The sequence below is a fragment of the Crinia signifera genome, chromosome 11, assembly GCF_055691185.1.
Source record: "Crinia signifera chromosome 11, ASM5569118v1, whole genome shotgun sequence".
NCBI classification, from domain to species: domain Eukaryota; kingdom Metazoa; phylum Chordata; class Amphibia; order Anura; family Myobatrachidae; genus Crinia; species Crinia signifera.
The window spans coordinates 54,122,530-54,136,100 of NC_139227.1; the positions used below are offsets into that span (position 1 = coordinate 54,122,530).

General features: G+C 46.8%; 1 protein-coding gene across 6 annotated transcripts in view; it reads right to left on the reverse strand.

The window, feature by feature from the left end:
* HYDIN (HYDIN axonemal central pair apparatus protein) overlaps positions 1–13,571 on the reverse strand; it is a 464,418-nt gene that overhangs the window by 219,219 nt on the left and 231,628 nt on the right. For 4 of the 6 annotated variants that reach the window (XM_083165003.1, XM_083165001.1, XM_083165005.1 and 1 more), the window contains 7 exons: positions 12,047–12,183; positions 11,838–11,965; positions 11,551–11,742; positions 11,287–11,436; positions 10,905–11,144; positions 10,677–10,827; positions 4,128–4,271 (listed from right to left, as the gene is read on the reverse strand). In XM_083165003.1, coding sequence (XP_083021129.1) covers positions 4,128–4,271; positions 10,677–10,827; positions 10,905–11,144; positions 11,287–11,436; positions 11,551–11,742; positions 11,838–11,965; positions 12,047–12,183 — 1,142 coding nt within the window. Of the gene's footprint in view, positions 1–75; positions 220–4,127; positions 4,272–10,676; positions 10,828–10,904; positions 11,145–11,286; positions 11,437–11,550; positions 11,743–11,837; positions 11,966–12,046; positions 12,184–13,571 lie in introns of all 6 variants that reach the window. The other 2 variants (XM_083165002.1, XM_083165004.1) reach the window with 2 other exon arrangements.

Sequence of the window (13,571 nt, forward strand, 5' to 3'; positions counted from 1 at the left end):
TTTCTGCTACTCTGACATTGCTCTCTTTCCCCTTCCTGCTACTCTGACATCGCTCCCTTCCCACTTACTGCTCACCTGAGCTCACTGGTTTTTCAAAGTCCTCCTCAGCATCCTCATGTTTGGTTCCAGCATGTGAGGAATGGCTGGCACCACAACTAGTGGCAGATGGAAGGTCACCTGCGTTTGATACAAGATCCGCATCTGTTGCCTCCACATTACCTAATAACCCAGATAGGATGGAATATCTTTGTCAGAGAAGCAAATATGTGCCTCCGGCATTGCAGTAAGTAACATAGCTACACGGTGCCAGAAATGGTGGCTGCATGTGCACGTCCCTGTGAGGTTCCGGTCCTCACGTACTACGGATGACTCCCTGGCCTCTGTGTGTAATGTCCCTGTAACAAGGTCTAGAATACGCCTCTACTACAGCAAGCGCAAGAGCTGGGGGCTTCAGTTGTAAGGGAAAGGCCCCATATCTGGCTAGTTACTGGAGGGGCCCCCTCAGCACCCTCTGATAGATATCTTTGTATAACATGCAGGACATCACTGGATTCCAGAATGACTACACCAGCTGTACGTCAGTACCTCCAGTTTGGGCTGGAGACATTGTGATTATGTTGGCATTTTCTTTCACATTTGGTGAACATAAAATGTATTTCTAGAGATTAGTCTGCCAATACAATACTGCTGACAAATAAACATGGGTACTCTTTACCTAGAACGGCGCCAGCGATTGAAATCGCGGTCGTCGTGGGTAAAAATCGCGGTCATCGCGGGTAAATCGGGATGGCCGCGATGCCCGCGATGACCGCGATTTTCCCATAGGGAACAATGTTAAAAAGCCTGATTGACCGCGATTTTACACTTAAATGCCTCAATGGACCCGATTTGGGCATAGAAATCAATGTAAAATGGGCCACACAGCCCAAATAGGGCCAATTAACCGTTAAATGTCCCCCCCAATTTTTAACGCCACCCCACGATCCACGCCAACCCGAAGCGTGGCGAGCGCAGCGAGCCCGCGAGGGGCGGCGGTACGTGTCCTCTGACCTTTTCATGCCCTACTATCCACTAGGGCGTGGTGTGAGAATATAATAGTGTGGCGAGCGCAGCGAGCCACCGAGCCCGAAGCGTGGCGAGCGCAGCGAGCCCCGCGAGGGGACGCGGATACCTTCACAGGTAGACGCGTCCCCTCGCGGGCTTCACAGGTGTCCGCGTCGCCACGGACACCTGTGAAGCCCGCGAGGGGACGCGCATAACTGTGAAGGTATCCGCGTCCCCTCGCGGGGCTCGCTGCGCTCGCCACGCTTCGGGCTCAGTGGCTCGCCACACTATTATATTCTCACAACACGCCCTAGTGGATAGTAGGGCATGAAAAGGTCGGAGGACGCGTACCGCCGCCCTTCGCGGGCTCGCTGCGCTCGCCACGCTTCGGGTTGGCGTGGATCGTGGGGTGGCGTTAAAAATTTGGGGGGACATTTAAGGGTTAATGGGCTCTGTGGCCCATTTAACATTGATTCCTATGGCCAAATCGGGTGGATTGAGGCATTTAACAGTAAAATCGGGTCCATCGCGCCTTTTAACATTGATTCCTATGGGAAATCGTGAGCATCGCGTCGCGGGCATCGCGGGTACATTTATGGCCGGCCGCGACGCGACCGACACGATTTTCATGTTTAACATTGGTTTCAATGGGAAATCGCGGGCATCGCGTCGGTCGCGTCGCGGCCATACATAAATGTACCCGCGATCACCACGACGGGCGCCGTTCTAGGTAAAGAGTACCTAAACATGTATCCTCCTGTTCCCCCTCTCCGTATCACAACCCACCTGTCCCATGAGCCCACCAGAGCAGAGTATATACGGTGGTGTGACTGCTCTGATAGATTGGCAGAATCCCCATCACCAAATCCCAACATACAAAAAATAAACACAGGCAGGAACAAAAGCACGGGCTGGTACAAAAGTACAGCAGGGACAAAAGCACAGCCAGGTACAAAAGCACAGCCAGGTACAAAACACAGCCACAGCCAGGTACAGAAACACAGCCAGGTACAAAACACGGCCACAGGCAGGTAAAAAACACGGGCAGGTACAAAATATATTAGTGCCTGGAGCTTGGAGAGCGCAGAGGTACACTAATACGGTGTCCATGTTGACTTTACAACCGTGTCGGCATTTTAACATGCCGCTATATTGATCATGATTTCATAATCGGTATTCTGTACCTGTCGGGATCCTGACCATCGGTATTTACACCCTGTCTTTATAACAGTGTCAGTCAAGGAGTGTTGGGCCCTATGCTGTAGAGTTACATAGATTTCATATTCTGTATTCTGTACCTGTAGGGATCCTGACCATCGGTATTTACACCCTATCTTTATAACAGTGTCGGCCAAGGAGTGTAGGGCCCTATGCTGTAGAGTTACATAGATTTCATAGTCTGTATTCTGTACCTGTAGGGATCCTGACCATCAGTATTTACACACTATTTTTATAACAGTGTCGGCCAAGGAGTGTTGGGCCCTATGCTGTAGAGTTACATAGATTTCATAGTCGGTATTCTGTATCTGTAGAGATCCCGACCGTCGGTATTTACACCCTGTCAGTATAACAGTGTCGGCCAAGTGAATATTGTTCCTATGCTGTAGAGTTACATAGATTTCAAAATAAAAAGTAATTGGTGATAATTCCCCCTGATGAAATCCTGCCCCAACAAATGCATCCGGTGCGGCACAGAATCAGGGCAATACCATGGTACATGTTAGAGGACTGCAATAAGAACTATGGGGGGTATGCAATCCAGGATCATGGCTGTCGATCCCTCCGGACAGCCGTGATCCTGGCCCATTTGCGGTTTGGTCGGCTGCAGAACGACAGGCGGGATTTAATGTCCCACCTGCTGTTCAGCGTAAAGGGGGCGTAGCCATGAAAACAGGCGTGGATTAGATATATGTGGCAGGATTGCGACAATACACGTGCGTTATTGGCAGAACGGGCCCGACAGCTTCTAAAGTTGGGCCCATTCTGCCGTAATCCTGCTTCAATGTTGTCGCTAAAGACAGCATTGAATAGGGAGCGGCCGCTATTTCCCCAGTCGAAAATAGCGACGGCAGATTGCATACCCCCTATGCCTGAACAGAAACAGCTGTTTTTATAGGTTTTGGGGACTATTTTTAATAAAAATACAAGAAAAAGTTCCATTACGAACCATTTTTCTGCAAACTCAATTATTCATATTCAGTATTCCAGAATTACTAATTGATATAAATATTTTTTTACAAATAAAGGTTTCCACCAGAATATATATCATCATGTTCTTTCTGGATATTTTTGCATTCACCTTGTGTGATAGAGAACACGTCATATGTGAAACCAGCAGCCAAAGTGCGACGATCCGGGTGTTAAAGCAAGTCATCTTACCAACTAAGTGCCTGCGCAGGCTCAGCTTGCGTTACAAGTTCCGATACAGCCGGCATCCTGAGCGCAGTGCGCCTCCGTGTCAGTCATCCGGCAGTCCTCTCAGCGCTGCTGAGTCTGCACGGTGCACCGCTCTCCTCACCCGTAGTAACAGTATCCTTTGCTCAGCAAATCCTGTGTCCGACGCCATTGCTCCCGGCCACAAGCATGGTGTTCACAAACACACTTTCCCGCCTTAGCCAGACATGGTGGCTGCCATGATGTTGTCAGTCACATATCTGGTTCCTCCAATCTGGCAATGAGTTGATCTCCCAGGTTACCTGCCCGGCCAATCCAGGCCAAGCCATGGGTATAAGTATCCTGGGAGCTCTCATCTCATTGCTAGTGCTTCATTTGTCATCCTGCTATGCAAGTGTTGTCTGCTGGTATTCTCTCCCTGCTGCAGTGTTCCATCCAGGTGCTCCAGGTTGCTGTGTCCATCCAGGCTCACCATCGCCTGTGATATCGGGTTCACCATCGCCTGTGATATCGGGTTCACCATCGCCTGTGTCCAAGCCGGGTCTACTGTCCTGTGCCGTCCTGGACATCACTCCCTTCCCCTTCCTGCTACTCTGCCATTGCCCCCTATCACCTTTCTGCTACTCTGACATTGCTCCCTATCCCCTTTCTGCTACTCTGACATTGCTCCCTTCCCACTTACTGCTCACCTGAGCTCACTGGTTTTTCAAAGTCCTCCTCAGCGTCCTCATGTTTGGTTCCAGCATGTGAGGAATGGCTGGCACCACAACTAGTGGCAGATGAAAGGTCACCTGCGTTTGATACAAGATCCGCATCTGTTGCCTCCACATTACCTAATAACCCAGATAGGATGGAATATCTTTGTCAGAGAAGCAGATATGTGCCTCCGGCATTGCAGTAAGTAACATAGCTACACGGTACCAGAAATGGTGGCTGCATGTGCACGTCCCTGTGAGGTTCCGGTCCTCACGTACTACGGATGACTCCCTGGCCTCTGTGTGTAATGTCCCTGTAACAAGGTCTAGAATACGCCTCTACTACAGCAAGCGCAAGAGCTGGGGGCTTCAGTTGTAAGGGAAAGGCCCCATATCTGGCTAGTTACTGGAGGGGCCCCCTCAGGACCCTCTGATAGATATCTTTGTATAACATGCAGGACATCACTGGATTCCAGAATGACTACACCAGCTGTACGCCAGTACCTCCAGTTTGGGCTGGAGACATTGTGATTATGTTGGCATTTTCTTTCACATTTGATTAGTCTGCCAATACAATACTGCTGACAAATAAACATGTATCCTCCTGTTCCCCCTCTCCGTATCACAACCCACCTGTCCCATGAGCCCACCAGAGCAGAGTATATACGGTGGTTTGACTGCTCTGATAGATTGGCAGAATCCCCATCACCAAATCCCAACGTACAAAAAATAAACACAGGCAGGTACAAAAGCACGGGCTGGTACAAAAGTACAGCAGGTACAAAAGTACAGCCAGGTACAAAAGCACAGCCAGGTACAGAAACACAGCCAGGTACAAAACACGGCCACAGGCAGGTACAAAACACGGGCAGGTACAAAATATATTAGTGCCTGGAGCTTGGAGAGCGCAGAGGTACACTAATACGGTGTCCATGTCGACTTTACAACCGTGTCGGCATTTTAACATGCCGCTATTTTGATCATGATTTCATAATCGGTATTCTGTACCTGTCGGGATCCTGACCATCGGTATTTACACCCTGTCTTTATAACAGTGTCAGTCAAGGAGTGTTGGGCCCTATGCTGTAGAGTTACATATATTTCATAGTCTGTATTCTGTACCTGTAGGGATCCTGACCATCGGTATTTACACCCTGTCTTTATAACAGTGTCGGCCAAGGAGTGTAGGGCCCTATGCTGTAGAGTTACATAGGTTTCATAGTCTGTATTCTGTACCTGTAGGGATCCTGACCATCAGTATTTACACACTGTTTTTATAACAGTGTCGGCCAAGGAGTGTAGGGCCCTATGCTGTAGAGTTACATAGATTTCATAGTCTGTATTCTGTACAAATGAAGAAATCTGCTCCCCCAACCTAGAGGTATTGTCTCAGCAGGAAAATGGAACAGGAAGCCTATCCACTGCAGCAAAAGATAATGCCAATCAAAACCGAATAGATATAGGCAGAAAGATGAACATAGCTAGCAGCAGGAGAAGCACAAACACAACTTTAAGAGCTATGTGTGCAAATGCTAGAAGCTTAGGAAATAAAATCCCAGAACTAATTTCAATAATGACGAGGGATGAACTGGATATTGTGGCTATTACAGAGACATGGTGCAATGAAAATCATGACTGGGACATAGCTATACCAGGATATACTTTATTTAGGAAGGACAGAATGGGAATAATTGGAGAAGGGGTTGCAATATATGTGAAAAAAGTATAAAGACTACCTTAATACAAAGTATTGAAGAAAAAACTGAGGCCCTTTGGGTGACCATAGAAACAGGGGAGAAGGCGATTTTTCGTATAGGGGTGATCTACAGACCACCAGGTCAGGAAGAGGAACTTGACAAGAGCCTATTGCAGGACATCAATAAAATGGCATTAAAAGGAGAGTTGATAATCATGGGAGACTTTAATCTACCTGATGTAAACTGGGAGCTGCCTGTTGCAAGTTCCACCAGAAGTAGGGACATGCTGAATTCCTTGCAAGGAGCATCCCTCCAGCAATTGGTGAGGGAGCCCACTCGTAAGGACGCAATATTAGACTTAATACTTACAAATGGTGACAGAATATCTGACATAAATGTGGGTGAAAACCTGGGATCCAGTGACCATCAAGCAGTATGGTTCAAAATAAAGACAGAGACTGACTCATCGCACACAAAAACAAAGGTGTTAAATTTTAGGAAGGCTGATTTTGTGGAGATGGGAAACTCTGTAAGGGATTCTTTGGCAGAGTGGAGGAACTTGGAAGGAGTGCAGGATAAGTGGGAAAAATTAAAAAGTGCAATTCTAAAAGCAACAGAACTTTGTGTCAAAAGAGTTAGGAAAAACACAAGAAAAAGGAAGCCATTGTGGTTTGCAAAAGAAGTAGCAAGTATTGTGAAAGCAAAAAAGTTGGCCTTTAAGAAATTTAAGCAGACGCAGAAGAATGAGGACAAAGAGGTGTATCTTGTTAGACAGAAGGAGGCTAAGAAGGTAATCAGATGTGCAAAAGCACCGGCTGAAGAGAAAATGGCCCAATCAGTGGGTAAAGGGGGGAAAACTTTTTTTTAGGTATATAAGTGAAAGGAGAAAAACAAAAAGTGGAATAATAAGACAAAAGACAGAGAGTGGAAGTTTTCTTGAGGGGGACAATGTAATAGCAGATAATATTAATAATTATTTCTGCTCAGTATTCACTGCTGAAAGAGAGAGGAATGGGCCACAATTAAGTTGCAAGTATAGTCAGAAAACTGAGGGAGAAACAAGTACATTTACAGAGGAGAAAGTCCTCACAGAACTCTCAAAACTGAAAGTGGATAAATCAATGGGGCCAGATGGGATACATCCAAGGATACTAAAAGAGCTCAAAGGGGAGCTGGTAAAACCAATAACAGAATTATTCAACCAGTCACTAGCTACTGGAGTAATCCCAGAGGACTGGAAAACAGCGAATGTAGTCCCACTGCACAAAAGTGGAAGCAAAGAAGAGGTAAGCAACTATCGACCAGTGAGCCTTACATCAGTAGTAGGAAATTGATGGAAACACTCTTAAAATAAAGAGTTGTAGAATATCTCAAAACCAGCAATTTACAGGATCCAAAACAGCATGGGTTTACTGGGGGAAGATCATGTCAAACAAATCTTATTGACTTTTTTGACTGGGTGACTAAAGTAATAGATCAAGGTGGGGCTGTAGATGTAGCTTATCTAGACTTTAGTAAGGCTTTTGACACTGTCCCACATCGCAGACTGTTAAATAAACTTGAAAGTTTGGGATTGGATTCTAAGATAGTTGAATGGATAAGAGCACGGTTGCAGGACAGAAAACAGAGAGTTGTAGTAAACAGAGTACAGTCAAAGGAGGGAAAGGTTACAAGTGGAGTACCCCAGGGATCTGTACTTGGACCAGTGGTTTTTAATATCTTTATTGGTGATATTGCAAATGGAATTGAGGGTAAAATGTGCCTTTTTGCAGATCACACAAAGGTATGCAACAGGGTAGACACACCAGGAGGGGTAAAACAAATGATTTATGATCTAGGTAGACTAGGCAACTAAAATGGTGCATGGCCTACATCACAAAACGTACCAGGAAAGACTAAAAGATCTTAATATGTATACTTTAGAGCAGAGAAGGGAAAGGGGGGACATGATAGAAACTTTCAAATATATCAAGGGTTTTAACAAGGTACAGGTGGGAGACATTCTTCACAGGAAGAGGAGCAGCATAACACGAGGACATGCACTGAAACTAGAGGGAGGAAGATTCAGGGGAAATTTGAGGAAGAATTACTTCACAGAAAGAGTAGTAGATAAGTGGAATAGCCTCCCATCAGAGGTGGTAGAGGCAAATACAGTAGTACAATTTAAACATGCTTGGGATGGGCATATTGATATCCTTACAAAAAAATAAGGATCAAATATGGTTTGAGGTAACATGTTTAAAAAAGGGGCAGACTAGATGGGCCAAGTGGTTCTTATCTGCCGTCAAAATCTATGTTTCTATGTACCTGTAGGGATCTTGACCATCAGTATTTACACCCTGTCTTTATAACAGTGTCGGCCAAGGAGTGTTGGGCCCTATGCTGTAGAGTTACATAGATTTCATAGTCTGTATTCTGTACCTGTAGGGATTCTGACCGTCGGTATTTACACCCTGTCTTTATAACAGTGTCGGCCAAGGAGTGTTGGGCCCTATGCTGTAGAGTTACATAGATTTCATAGTCGGTATTCTGTACCTGTAGGGATCCTGACCGTCGGTATTTACACCCTGTCAGTAAAACAGTGTCGGCCAAGGAGTGTTGGGCCCTATGCTGTAGTTACATAGATTTCATAGTCTGTATTCTGTACCTGTAGGGATTCTGACCGTCGGTATTTACACCCTGTCTTTATAACAGTGTCGGCCAAGGAGTGTTGGGCCCTATGCTGTAGAGTTAAATAGATTTCATAGTCTGTATTCTGTATCTGTAGAGATCCCGACCGTCGGTATTTACACCCTGTCAGTATAACAGTGTCGGCCAAGTGAATATTGTTCCTATGCTGTAGAGTTACATAGATTTCAAAATAAAAAGTAATTGGTGATAATTCCCCCTGATGAAATCCTGCCCCAACAAATGCATCCGGTGCGGCACAGAATCAGGGCAATACCATGGTACATGTTAGAGGACTGCAATAAGAACTATGGGGGGTATGCAATCCAGGATCATGGCTGTCGATCCCTCCGGACAGCCGTGATCCTGGCCCATTTGCGGTTTGGTCGGCTGCAGAACGACAGGCGGGATTTAATGTCCCACCTGCTGTTCAGCGTAAAGGGGGCGTGGCCATGAAAACAGGCGTGGATTAGATATATGTGGCAGGATTGCGACAATACACGTGCGTTATCGGCAGAACGGGCCCGACAGCTTCTAAAGTTGGGCCCATTCTGCCGTAATCCTGCTTCAATGTTGTCGCTAAAGACAGCATTGAATAGGGAGCTGCCGCTATTTCCCCAGTCGAAAATAGCGACGGCAGATTGCATACCCCTATGCCTGAACAGAAACAGATGTTTTTATAGGTTTTGGGGACTATTTTTAATAAAAATACAAGAAAAAGTTCCATTACGAACCATTTTTCTGCAAACTCAATTATTCATATTCAGTATTCCAGAATTACTAATTGATATAAATATTTTTTACAAATAAATGTTTCCACCAGAATATATATCATCATGTTCTTTCTGGATATTTTTGCATTCACCTTGTGTGATAGAGAACACGTCATATGTGAAACCAGCAGCCAAAGTGCGACGATCCGGGTGTTAAAGCAAGTCATCTTACCGGCTAAGTGCCTGCGCAGGCTCAGCTTGCGTTACAAGTTCCGATACAGCCGGCATCCTGAGCGCAGTGCGCCTCCGTGTCAGTCATCCGGCAGTCCTCTCAGCGCTGCTGAGTCTGCACGGTGCACCGCTCTCCTCACCCGTAGTAACAGTATCCTTTGCTCAGCAAATGCTGTGTCCGACGCCATTGCTCCCGGCCACAAGCATGGTGTTCACAAACACACTTTCCCGCCTTAGCCAGACATGGTGGGTGCCATGATGTTGTCAGTCACATGTCTGGTTCCTCCAATCTGGCAATGAGTTGATCTCCCAGGTTACCTGCCCGGCCAATCCAGGCCAAGCCATGGGTATAAGTATCCTGGGAGCTCTCATCTCATTGCTAGTGCTTCATTTGTCATCCTGCTATGCAAGTGTTGTCTGCTGGTATTCTCTCCCTGCTGCAGTGTTCCATCCAGGTGCTCCAGGTTGCTGTGTCCATCCAGGCTCACCATCGCCTGTGATATCGGGTTCACCATCGCCTGTGATATCGGGTTCACCATCGCCTGTGTCCAAGCCGGGTCTACTGTCCTGTGCCATCCAGGTTCCCCTGTGACATCACCTGTGATTCCGTCTGCCGCATACCTGCTTTCCAGATCCAGCCTAGCTCCGATTTTCCACCATCAATCCTGACCGATACTCCAGTTATCATCTCCAGCTGTTTTCATCCATTCCATCTGGATTCAACAGACCATCTCCATTACGATATTCATCCGATGTTCCACCATCGATCCTGACCGATACTCCGGTTATCGTCTCCAGCTGTCTTCATCCATTCCATCTGGATTCCACAGCCCATCTCCATTCCGATATTGATCCGATGTTCCACCATCGACTCATCATCTGTGCAAGTAGTATTGCTTTATCTGTTTAGAGACTGCCTCATTCGTTCCATCATTCCAGCATACTGCTTGTACCATCCGTTTTCAATAAACCCGTTATATTTTATCACATCGTCTGCTCTTCTCTGGGTGCACTGTCATGCTCATATGCACAAGGGTCTCCTACAGCCTGCCCGGTTCCAATACCGATTAGACCCCCACCAGAGGTCTTTGTCTCACAGACTCAGACCCCTGGTGTGACACAAAGCTATAAGTATTAGCCAGAATAGTGCAGAGCATTTGTCAGTGAGCCTAATATTGCAGGACAAAGTATCTACACCAGACCGCAGACACTGACCTCACCAGACTCGTCCTCACCTGTCTCAGTGACTTCCACCATTTGTTCCTCCAACAGTCCCCTCTTCTCCTCATAATACTCCAGGATTTCGGGGGGTAAATTCTCTCCAGGTGAGCGGAGTGGGAGAAGCAGTGTGTTCTGAAAGTCATAACCCTTCAGCAGTCGTAGAACCTAAATCCAGACACACATCAGATTCCAACCACCAGTATCAGCAGAGAGGATGATCAGCACAAGTGTCGGCACTCTACCTTCTCCTCATCCAGGTACTGCTTGTCCATCTCCAGGGAGTAGAACTCTATGGGGAAGGAGCAGGGGTTCTTTACCACAACTTCCACTTCATCTCCAGAGCTAAAGGGCAGGATGGGGCCCAACTCAAGAACAGATGGTGAGAATTCCAGACGAGGCTCCAGACCCTGGCCCTCTACCAGGAGCATCACTCGCTGGCTGCTGTGGGCTACCTGCAGGACCAGTCGCTGATTGTACAGCTTCTAACCAATGAGAAGAGAACAAAACATCAGCCTATCAACCAAGATCTGCCCATGCAGAGGCCACAATGGTCAAATGGACATATCGTCTCCTCAAGTGTTACCTTCTGCCACCAACCAGTATTACAGGGGTTATGTACTTTACCTCTTCCTGCGGCAGAAACTTTATCTCCACATTCTTCTTTTGCCCCGGGAGTAGGTGGTCATGGGCCGGCATCACCTCAAAAATTGCAGCTTTGGGTTTAATATCATGTTGTAGCTTTTTGCGTAGATGCATTGGGACGTGCTTGTCCAGCTGCAGCACAAAAAGCACAATAACAATAACTGAATGACTGTTTGGTCATGGCCTAAAGGAGGAAAACCTAGAACTCACTGGACCAGCAAGAGAGAGACAAGTTACTGGGCATACCTTCATATCAGACTCTTGGTTGACAAGTGTCCATTCGCAGGGCACTGGCAGCTGGTTGTATAGCTGAATGGTCCTGATCTGACACTGGCCACACTGCACAGGGCTAAACTCCACCTTGTCACTGGACGCAGCGAGGGATGGCATGATCACCGATGCCCTCACACATATTGAGAACCTGGGACCTCCACACACCTGGCAGGAACAGATGAGGATATTACCAATGGCTGCAGCTGTCTCAGGCAGACACTATATACTGGCGGTAAATAATATATACAAAGCCACCTTACCTGAATAGGCATCAGTACGTCAACACGTCCAAGGTTCAGATTGGCCCCTTGAGGATCAAACTTGACCTGGAACGTCTCAATGTGACAGCATGGCAGATTCTTAACACGGTCTAACTCCACTGTAATGCCTGTCACATAGAAGATCGATATGATTAGTCTCTGTGATCAGTCAGCCAGTGCACTCTATAATAGGCATGACAATGTCCTACCTGTACCAGCGAGCGCACGTCGGTCGACCTGGAAGGACACCGGGAAATGTCCTGTGTTGGTGATTTTAACGACATGTGAACGGACATCTCCAAATATAACATAGCCAAAGTCCAGAAGGTACTCCGGAAGATCAGCCCTGGAACATCAAGCACCCCATTATATAGTAACAAGAACCACAAAGACTGAAATAATGAGGGGTCAGCAGCCAGAGACCCACTGAGGGCTAATGGAGGGTTCAATGCATATACAGGGAACAGACTGTCCAAGTGTGGTCACAGTGAGCAAAGTGTATGTATACAGACGGCAGTCTACCCCTATCTGACAATAACATGGGTGTATGTATACAGGCAGCAATCTACCCCCATCCAGTAAGAACATAAGTGTGTGTATACAGGCGGCAATCTACCCCTATCCGGTAATAACGCAGGTGTATGTATACAGGCGGCAATCTACCCCTATCCGGTAATAACGTGGGTGTGTGCATACAGGCGGCAATCTACCCCGATCCTGTAATAGTGTAAGTGTGTGTATACAGGCGCAATCTACCCCATCCGGTAATAACATGGGTGTATGTATACAGATGACAAGCTACCCCTATCCGGTAATAATGTAAGTGTGTGTATGCAGGTGGCAATCTACCCATATCCGGTAATAACGCGGGTGTGTATACAGACGGCAATCTACATCTATCCGGTAATAACGCAGGTGTATGTATACAGGTGGCAAGCTACCCCCATCCGGTAATAGCGTAAGTGTGTGTATACAGACGGCAATCTACCCCTATCTGGTAATAATGTGGGTGTATGTATACAGGCAGCAATCTACCCCATCCGGTAATACCGGATGGGGATAGATTGCTGCCTGTATACTGTACATACACCATGTACACAGGCGGCAATCTAGCCCCATCTGGTAATAACGTAAGTCTTTGTATACAGGTGGCAATCTATCCCCATCCAGTAATAATGTGGGTGTGTGTATTCAGGCAGCAATCTACCCCCATCTGGTAATAACGCGGGTGTACAGTATGTATACAGGCGGCAATCTATCCCCATCTGGTAATAACATGGGTGTATGTTATGTATACAGGCGGCAATCTACCCCTATCCAGTAATAACGTTGGTTTGCGTATACAGGCGCAATCTACTGGCATCTGGTAATAACATGGGTGTATGTATACAGGCAGCAATCTACCCTATCTGGTAATAATGCGGGTGTATGTATACAGCCGGCAATCTACCCCCATCTGGTAATAACGCGAGTGTACGTACACAGGCAGCAATCTACCCCATCTGGTAATAATGCGGGTGTATGTATACAGGCAGCAATGTACCCCCATCCGGTAATAATGTGGGTGGAGTTACGCAGATGACAATGTGCTACGCTGGTAAAGAATATGGGTGGCGTTATGAAGATAAGAATACAACCCTATAACCAACTGTAACAGATTGGGGAAGCAGAGACATAGACTGCAAGCACATCAGGGTGTGAATGGCGCCGACCAGTACAAATGAATGTTGCTTA